This window comes from Cicer arietinum, chromosome 6 (assembly GCF_000331145.2).
Source record: "Cicer arietinum cultivar CDC Frontier isolate Library 1 chromosome 6, Cicar.CDCFrontier_v2.0, whole genome shotgun sequence".
Taxonomy (NCBI): Eukaryota; Viridiplantae; Streptophyta; class Magnoliopsida; order Fabales; family Fabaceae; genus Cicer; species Cicer arietinum.
Window position 1 is genome coordinate 64209518 of NC_021165.2, and position 10241 is coordinate 64219758.

The 10241-nt window shown below is 33.6% G+C and overlaps 1 protein-coding gene across 3 annotated transcripts in view; it reads right to left on the bottom strand.

Moving 5' to 3' along the window:
• Positions 1-9983, bottom strand: part of LOC101514493 (uncharacterized) — a 23895-nt gene extending 13912 nt beyond the window's left edge. The window contains exons 1-9 of one of the 3 annotated variants that reach the window (XR_012163423.1): positions 9368-9983; positions 4684-4851; positions 3793-3867; positions 2594-2672; positions 2086-2150; positions 1910-1999; positions 1533-1622; positions 1274-1360; positions 1017-1100 (exon numbers count right to left, since the gene is read on the bottom strand). Coding sequence is in view for 2 of the 3 variants with exons in the window: in XM_004506028.4 (XP_004506085.1) it covers positions 1017-1100; positions 1274-1360; positions 1533-1622; positions 1910-1999; positions 2086-2150; positions 2594-2672; positions 3793-3867; positions 4684-4851; positions 9368-9607 (978 nt within the window). In the remaining variant the exon portion in view is untranslated. Of the gene's footprint in view, positions 1-1016; positions 1101-1273; positions 1361-1532; positions 1623-1909; positions 2000-2085; positions 2151-2593; positions 2673-3792; positions 3868-4683; positions 4852-9367 lie in introns of those variants that run through there. The other 2 variants (XM_004506028.4, XM_012717341.2) reach the window with 2 other exon arrangements.
• Between the last annotated feature and the right edge of the window lie 258 nt (positions 9984-10241).

Consider the following 10241-nt stretch of genomic DNA (forward strand, 5'->3'; position numbering starts at 1 on the left):
TATATATATATTGTCAAAGTTAATGGTGAAATATAATTAGAGTGAAATATGATTGATAGTAACTTATACTAACATGATCCAAAAGAGTAAAACATCAACCCCTATTTATAGGGATACAACACTCCTAATCCTAAATAAATACAAATCATGATAAATTGATAATAACTAAGTAACATAGAAACTAATCTTAGAAGATAATCTAATTACTCTAAGATTAGAACTGATCCTATAAGATCAACTAAGATACTATAACATAATATCAAAGATATTATAGAATATTTTCTTATATTTTAAAAGAAATGTCCAATTTTTTTTAATTGTTTTTTTTTAAATATGTTACAGTATGCGCTTGTGATACTTTGTGGATACGTCTTTGTTGGGGTTCAATACATACAGACACAGTGGGAACATTACATTTTGAAACTCTTTCACTACAGATCTTTTGGGACATTTTTTTATAGATTAAATACATTTTTTAAAACATTTAGTTTTTACAATTTGAAAGAAAAAAATCATCACTCCCTCATAAACAAAGAGAAGCCCTACAGTCCCTTTTCGTTTGTACAGCTCCTGTGTTTATAATGGTGTCAAAAATATATTTTGATTTAAGCAAAAACACTACAATTTTTTGTTTTGATCACAAGTATCTTTCGTACATTGCGGCCATAATAGTTATACATTAATTAGAAATTATTAATACATATTTCTTTACAAGTATTCTACATCTATATAAGTTCTTTCATGTCGAATCTTGAATTTCAAAAATTTCTCCTATCCACGTATCTGTGTCGTACTGTACCTGGACTACGTCCCGGTGTTCATTGATGGTAAAAAAATTTAAAATCAACCAATTCAATTTTATATGGATGTATGTTTTTAATTTGCCCCTCTCCCCTTCCAAAAACAAGCAGAGAGAAAAATAAAAAGTATTATGCTCATTCTGGGCACTGGACACTTCTCTATTTGATATGACTAGAAAGTAAAGCAATTTCCACCAAAAATAAACCGATACTCACTGTCATATAGCCATCTTCCTTAAATTCCTGGCATACATCCAATAAAAGAGCATCCAACTTCTGCAATGTTCTTCCCAGCCAAACCTACATTAATAATGTGATAACATGTGAATACACAAATAACCTACATCTCCATCATGTATATTACATTAACAAAAGTACAAAAAAATAGATTTCACTAAACAGTTTCCTACATGCAGTGAAAATCTTAAGAACATATTATGCTTAATCTTTTGAAATAGTTATTCAATATTCACCTCCACACCACGACTCATCTCTTGTATTGTAGAAAGTTCTGACAAACTATCTAAGAGTTGCAAATACTCCGATAGGACTTGAAATGCCTGCATAATGATCATGTAAAAAAAATTCTAAGAAGATGGTTTATTCAATAACATGGAAAAAAATAGAAACTTGGTTAAAGTGTGAGGTGATTGACCACAATCTTTTTGATGTCATCAAAAAAAAAAAAGATTGACCACAACCTTCAAAGTAAAAGCATATATAGAAGCACACCTTCCAATAATTTCCTTCCTCTACAAGGAATTCAAGTGTTGATTGCATGTCCAACGCACGTCGAAGTTCAGTCAATACTGGCAGCAAGTCCTATGAATGAAAGGATGAATTCACAAAGTTACCACCAAAAGCTATATCAAGGTCTGGGTGTAAGCATGCATTTTGTGCACCACCCCTCCTAAAAAGTAAAAACATAAGAATAGGTATCCTAGATTAACCTACTTTATATCACCAAAAACAACTCATGAGTAACAAGAAATCAGTCTTCAAAACACATAATGAAATAAGATATTCAGAAAAGGGAAAACCAATCATAAAGACAATTAAAAAAGAAAATAGTTGTGAACCAGTTAAAGTTCAAAAAGAGAGGAAAATACCATCAGTGCTTGCTTCTTTTTTGAATAAGAGTTCACGATCAAATCCCTTGAAACCTCGTTCATAGAGGATGTCAGGTGTCTTCTTCCATTCTGTAAAACCATTGAAAAGAATGTGGTAAGATCATGATAGAGCAAAAAGGTAACAGCAATAGTTGTTGAACCCTTATGATGCTCACCATACAGATGACATTTGCAATTCTTAAGTCTTTCTCCAATTCCCTGACCAAATTCATCCCCTTCACTGGCCAAAAGTAAGTATCAGCACCTTATTCTAAAGATTTTTTTAAAAGCAAGTGGTCTAGAATGGCAAGCTGACAACTGAAGAGAAGTTACACACGCCCTACTTCCTAATTTTTTAATGAACTTAGACCAAAATTGTTGATTATTTACACCAGAAGTGATGCCACATTCTTCAAAATATATTGGCTCATGATGATATAGTTAGGATCTAAACATGGTTGTAAGTCAGTTAAATATTAATTTAACAGTTTTATTGAGAAAATAATAATAAGAATAACAATACACATTACCCGGGCAAAAAAAATAACAACCTTGAAATATGTAAGTACAAGAGAGGGGACAGCAGAAAACAAATGTTAAACAAATACCTAGCATGCATAACCTCGTGGACCAAAACTATACAAAAGAGGTCGTCAATTCAATGAATTCGCCTCTTGAACTTACCCATTACTTCATGATGCTCCATAACATGGTGAGATAAACGCTCTGCTACTTTATCCAGTTGTGTTAATCTAAGGGCAGCCTATTTGACAGAATCCAATACAAGCATCTTATCAAGAGAATTGATAACATATAGAATGGCAATGCAACCCTATCTCAATCAAATAACAAGATTCACACAAGCAAATATTATAGATTCTCTGAGCATGCACCCTACTTAGTCAGAAGTAATAAACCATGAATTGAAAAGACAACAAAAGATATATAGTTTAATCTAGTATTTAATCTGTTCAGCTAGCAAAGATACACTGAAGTTAGTTGGCCCACTTGTGTGACTTTGCTTCATTTCCTTAATGAAGCACAGTTGACCTATCTTGAGATTGTGCATCAAATTGAATAGAGAAATAACTTAACGAAGGCCTGAAAACTCCAGCCAATCAAGCTGAGAGCCTGAGATTGTAAAGTAATTCAACTCTGGAATAAGGGGAACGGGGAAGGTGGTTTATCAAGAGCCTATAGCCTATCCTATGTTTGACCTCGTTTGACATGGCCAATTTAAAAACAAGCTAAACTTTGACTTTCTAAAAGGCCAACAAGGTAGGTCTATTTATTTAATATTAAGGTAGGTACAATTAGAAATTTATAATCATTTTATTAAAAGGTTATGCCTATTTAAAATAGGCTTTCAAGTCAAGTCTGACTTCCAATAAAATTGGGCTTATTCCCAAGTTGCTAGTCTGCTTAAGCTGGCAAAACAGCTTTTAAGCCTATTTATGCAACCCCTAGTTCATTTCCACCCCTACTTGCTTTAATCAGCTAGGAAAATCACACTCCTTCAACAGAATTCCGAGCCTATTCCTCCCACTAAATGGTTTAAGTAAAGGAATGGCTCCCCAGATTCTGTATCTTTTCATCCAAAAATATCTATTTGAATAAAGCAACATCAGAAACACAACAAACATTCAACAAGAGATAACAATTCCCAAATAAATGCAAGAGATTAGCATCAACGGTTAAAAATATTTATTTTTAATAAATAAAAAGAAAGCACCTAATATATATCATCAACTGTATGTGTAAAAAGTAGTAAGTTTCTTTCAAACTCATTATACTATTATTCGTTGAGCAGAGAACATTTCACCTTAAAATATGAGAAGAAAATATTTTCCATTGATAGCAAGACTGAGAAACATGAATGATACCTGCTTTTCAAAATATGATAGCTCATCTTCTTCAGATGGAACATGCTCCAAAACATGCCTAATTGGATCAAAATCCTGCATTAATATGACATATTTGAGTAACATTTGTACTGAATCCATTCACCTCATAATTAACAGTGATGAAAATTCCAATTAAGTGCAAAATTGAAAAGAAAATTTCAAAATGTTGGCATGTGTAACAAAGAAATAGCCTTTCTCTATATTAGCATAATTTATGTTATTGAATGTTTTCCTTCTTATTTTGTTATATTGGACGATAATGGCATTTTCCTATAAATCCGTAAAAACATGAAGAAAAATAAAAATGTAAAATTTATTCAATGTAGTATGCTACTACGAAGAAGCTGTTATAAGCAAAACTGAACAGAGGGAAAAGAGATTAAACGTCTCTTCAGTAAATGGGCCACAAAAGAAAAAGAAAAACAAAGAATTGTCGTTGTTAGTCATTAGAAATGTCATCCCTAGAGGATCAAGTTATAAACAATGGGATAACCAAATATTAATGAAATGTTAAAAATTTAGTTTGATTATATAACAGTTTCTAATATGAAGTGTTATATCTATGGTCAAAGCTACAAAACTAATCCTTACAAAGGGAAGTCCTATGTTCTAAATTCTAAACTGTTCCCAATCATCTCGAGTAATCCTTACAAAGGTCTCTTAAAACAAGGAAACATTTGGAAATTTCTAAAAGAGCTTATCTTCCATCTCCCATGAACATGGACATACAGAAAAGTATCTCTCCAAATGAGTAACAGAGCCTCCATAACTCAAAATAGTTTGTCACCTAACACAAGGGATGTTCATGTTGCAAGAAAAATGAAAAATCAGTATAAAATTAACACTAAAAGTGATACACGCAAGTACAACCTCCTCGTAGAATTCGTCCTCCAGTTCCTCCACTACATGGTCATGAGGTCTGCTTCCATATATTGAACTCAACTCTTCTGAGCTTGATGAAAGACTGTACCTCTGATGAGGAGGTAATCCTGCAAGAGCACGAGCTACGGCAGCTGCAGCAGCAGCTCGAGCTGGAACCTGTTCAGCAAAATTTATAAAACATGAAATATGAATCTAACTTTAAGACCAAAACAAGGATTCTTTACATGAATAGCAACATATGTTTAATGTGCACAGAAGAATAACCAAATAACATTCACCGTTAAGTTCACTGGTGGGCTTAAGGATTGAATTGTTAGAGACTTTCAAAATACTTGTAGTAGGTGTTAGAATATTATAAAATATCTTTTATATTATATTAGAATATCTTGAGTTATTTCCTATGATCAATTTATAATCATAGAGATATCTTATAATATCTCTCTTTATTATTATGATTTGTTCCTGATTTAGGATTAAGTCTATGTTTCTCTATAAATAGAGATTAATACTGAATCTTTTGTAATCAAGTCAGCATTAAGCTATTATCAATAATATTCAAACCCTTATTATTTCCTCTCCTCCTTTTCTCTAAAATCCCACAACTTCAACATGGTATCTAGAGCCTATTTCGATCCTCCTTGAACGATCTTGCCTCTATTCTGTAGCCAAGTTCCCAACAGTTAGGAAATATAATCATAGTTTCTCTTTTCCAACATGTTTCACTCGTTTTCCGTTTAGTTCGCTACTGCCGCCGTTGCCACTATATCCGACAAATTTTCCTGTGATCAGCATTGTCATCTCCAGATCAGGTCATGTCCAAAAGCGCGTCGCCAAAAGCTGTCACATGCGCTCTCACGCGCTGCTAATCTCTCCTGCGAGTAGATCTCACGTGCCGCCATCTCCGCAGAGAGTGAAGGCATGTTTTGACGCATCTCAGTTGCTGCTTGGTCGGTCAATCGCGCCTCAACCTCGAAGTTTCGAATTTGCCCTCGTATTCTAGTTTCGGGCTACGGTTACATCTACTACCTTCAAGATCCTCCGTCTCCTGCTGCGTTCCATTTGTTGTTGTTGCTGCTGGAAAAGTTTTCCAGCAAGTTTTCCGAAACAACCATTGTCTCTCCTGTTTTGGATTTTCTCACTCCGTCGATCGATCATGACTTCGTTTCATTAGAGTCGCCTTGCTTCCTCTTTGGTGTTTGTCATGCAATTTAGTTCTTACTAATAGATTATAACAATGGCTTTTATTTCCACTGACGATCATTCCAGTGGTATCCCTTTTCCCACAGATGAATCATATTAGTGATGATTTCTTTTTCCATTGATGGTCATTCTGACAGTGAGTATCTTTTATTTTCATGACTCACACTTTAGCATGGCAATTTGTCCCAGATGCACTAACCCTATCTTTGTCCCAGATGTACTGGCCTTGCCTTTCTCTCCTTGAAGCACACCTCTCCAATATTATTGGTTTGAAGTTTTCAAATGCAGTTTTTAGATAAACGGGTCCCGCTTTGTTCAATTGCTTACCATGAACTTCTCTCAAACTGATGATCATATCAGCTATTTGACTAGGCTATATTTATACCAATTCTCTCCAACTTCACCTGCATCCCTGAGTTGCTTTGCCATCCTTTTTATTATTTTGCAGTTTCTTGTAAGCTTTAGCTTGAGAGGGAGTGTTAGAATATTAGAAAATATCTTACAATATCTTTTATATTATATTAGAGTATCTTGAGTTATTTTCTATGATCAATTTATAATCATAGAGATATCTTAGAATATCTCTCTTTATTATTATGATTTGTTCCTGATTTAGGATTAAGTATATGTTTCTCTATAAATAGAGATTAGTATTGAATCTTTTGTAATCAAGTCAGCATTAAGCTATTATCAATAATATTCAAACCCTTATTATTTTCTCTCCTCCTTCTCTCTAAAATCCCACAACTTCAACAGTAGGCAACCAAGTTATTATTAATAAAGAATACAGGGTGAACAGCTTCGTGAGCAACCGTAACTTTGTAAGTATCTAGGTTAACAAATTTCTCATCCTCACAAAATAAAAAACTACTACAATAGACATGAGTTACAAAGACAATATGAAAGAGCATTGCATTTTGATTCTGAAGAATGCTTCAATCATTTAATATAAAATCAGGGACACAGTGTCGGTTTATTATTATTAGTTATTGCTACCAAGATTATTAATACTATTATAGTTACCATGGTTGAAGATGAACAACGTTGAAGCAGACCACACTCAAAGCTATGGAGCTCAATAACTCTATATAAACTAAGATATAAAATGTATGTACAATCACATCTTTATAACTGTCAAATGTCACATGTAACTGGATATTGATAATTTTAACAAGAGCTCATTCGTTTGGTCACCTTATGAAACTCCTTGTAGCAAACTAGTTTCACGTGTACAACTAATAAATCTCTTCAGAATAGCTTATACAACTCATCCCCACTTCTACTAACTCTTACACCAAAACGTCAGAAGCTTCCTACTCCAGACAAACACAAATAAATAGGAGGCCTAAACAAATCAGTGTTGTTGATGGCAGATGGAGGAATATGGAGGAAAATCCACCATATGAACACACTGTTGTAACCTATGGCACCCCCATGGCAAGTATCTCTTCACAAATTGCCTACAGTGGTTATCAAAAAATTTGCCACGCCATTTAACAACAACACAAGGATCTAACATCCTACTCAGTATTCCCTACTAAAACTGACTCACACTTTAGCATGGCAATTTGTCCCAGATGCACTAACCCTATCTTTGTCCCAGATGTACTGGCCTTGCCTTTCTCTCCTTGAAGCACACCTCTCCAATATTATTGGTTTGAAGTTTTCAAATGCAGTTTTTAGATAAACGGGTCCCGCTTTGTTCAATTGCTTACCATGAACTTCTCTCAAACTGATGATCATATCAGCTATTTGACTAGGCTATATTTATACCAATTCTCTCCAACTTCACCTGCATCCCTGAGTTGCTTTGCCATCCTTTTTATTATTTTGCAGTTTCTTGTAAGCTTTAGCTTGAGAGGGAGTGTTAGAATATTAGAAAATATCTTACAATATCTTTTATATTATATTAGAGTATCTTGAGTTATTTTCTATGATCAATTTATAATCATAGAGATATCTTAGAATATCTCTCTTTATTATTATGATTTGTTCCTGATTTAGGATTAAGTATATGTTTCTCTATAAATAGAGATTAGTATTGAATCTTTTGTAATCAAGTCAGCATTAAGCTATTATCAATAATATTCAAACCCTTATTATTTTCTCTCCTCCTTCTCTCTAAAATCCCACAACTTCAACAGTAGGCAACCAAGTTATTATTAATAAAGAATACAGGGTGAACAGCTTCGTGAGCAACCGTAACTTTGTAAGTATCTAGGTTAACAAATTTCTCATCCTCACAAAATAAAAAACTACTACAATAGACATGAGTTACAAAGACAATATGAAAGAGCATTGCATTTTGATTCTGAAGAATGCTTCAATCATTTAATATAAAATCAGGGACACAGTGTCGGTTTATTATTATTAGTTATTGCTACCAAGATTATTAATACTATTATAGTTACCATGGTTGAAGATGAACAACGTTGAAGCAGACCACACTCAAAGCTATGGAGCTCAATAACTCTATATAAACTAAGATATAAAATGTATGTACAATCACATCTTTATAACTGTCAAATGTCACATGTAACTGGATATTGATAATTTTAACAAGAGCTCATTCGTTTGGTCACCTTATGAAACTCCTTGTAGCAAACTAGTTTCACGTGTACAACTAATAAATCTCTTCAGAATAGCTTATACAACTCATCCCCACTTCTACTAACTCTTACACCAAAACGTCAGAAGCTTCCTACTCCAGACAAACACAAATAAATAGGAGGCCTAAACAAATCAGTGTTGTTGATGGCAGATGGAGGAATATGGAGGAAAATCCACCATATGAACACACTGTTGTAACCTATGGCACCCCCATGGCAAGTATCTCTTCACAAATTGCCTACAGTGGTTATCAAAAAATTTGCCACGCCATTTAACAACAACACAAGGATCTAACATCCTACTCAGTATTCCCTACTAAAACCAAAAGGATCTAACATCCTTGGCTTTTCACAAGTACTCTTACATAAAGCAAGTTACAAAATTTACTTCATGATGTCAATATTTTACCAAATCCAACTTCCAACTGTTTATAGTTAGTTATATACAACACAACACCACATTCTCACGAATTCGAACACAGTTATGCTCTGTGTGAATGAGTACAATCTAACCTACAACGTCAAAATTACAATTACTACAATTCACAATTGTACGGTCAATCATCAAATCATAAACTCGCATTAAATAAAATACTCGTTTCCAAATGAAATATAAAACATCAACTTTTCAGTTATGATTTTTGCTTATATTTCATTACAAATGGTGCATGAGAAGCAAAAAGTCAAAAAACCGCTCACACATTTACCTAACTTAACCATAACCAGATAACACCGTTCAACTACTCAATCACACAGCATTATCTACAACTATAACTAAAATCACACATTCAAAAATTCAAATTAAGCAAAATCAGCGACGCAATTGTGAATCGAAATCAATTGAAAGTTGATGATTTAATTACCTCAGGCCGATCAGAAACAGGAGGAAGTAATCCAATCGATCTCGCGGACCTAACGGAACTCAAGATCTTTTCACCGACTTTGGATAAATCCATTGCTCCTCCTCCTTGAGAGAGCAACAAGAAAGGAAGCAAGAAGAAAACCCTAGAACTGTCGATTCCACCTCCTTCACTCAAATCGCCATTGAAAATGAACGGATTAGTACCAAGTGCGGTTCCAAAGGGAAACAAATTCGGCTGCATCTCAAATCGAGTCGATGAGATCGAACGTTGAGAGTTCCATCTCTGGAGAACGGAGAGTGAGATCTGACGGTGATGATGGAAATGGAATGATGGTGAAGAGTTTTATTTTTTATTTTTTATTTTTTACTTCAGTTTATGTGATGGTACTGTGTGTGTGAATGAAAGCGATCGTTAAGTGGGTTAGAAATTGGAATTGGACACTGACTTTGAGCGCATCTTGTTTGGTTGGTTTACTAGAAGTTTACGTCGAATGGGAAGGGATGTTGAGATTAAAACATGGAAACTTTTAACATGTCATAATAATTATGATATCGTGAAAAGAGTAAATTCGCTCTAACTCATGTGACCCAACAACTGCTTGTTGTTTGGACAGGAAAGGAAGAAAGAGGGAGATATAAACAAAATGGGTTAACTACAAGGACTCAGATTGTATATGCACATAAATAAATAAATAAATTATTGTAATTTTTTGACAAAAATACTTTATTAATAATAAAAACAACAATATAATATAACAGTGTTTTACACTCTCATTCAATGAAAATTCTTTATTTTATTATATTCCTCTACATTTCTATGATTATTTTAAATTAGTGATATAACATAAAAAAAAAATTATATAATTTTTTATTGG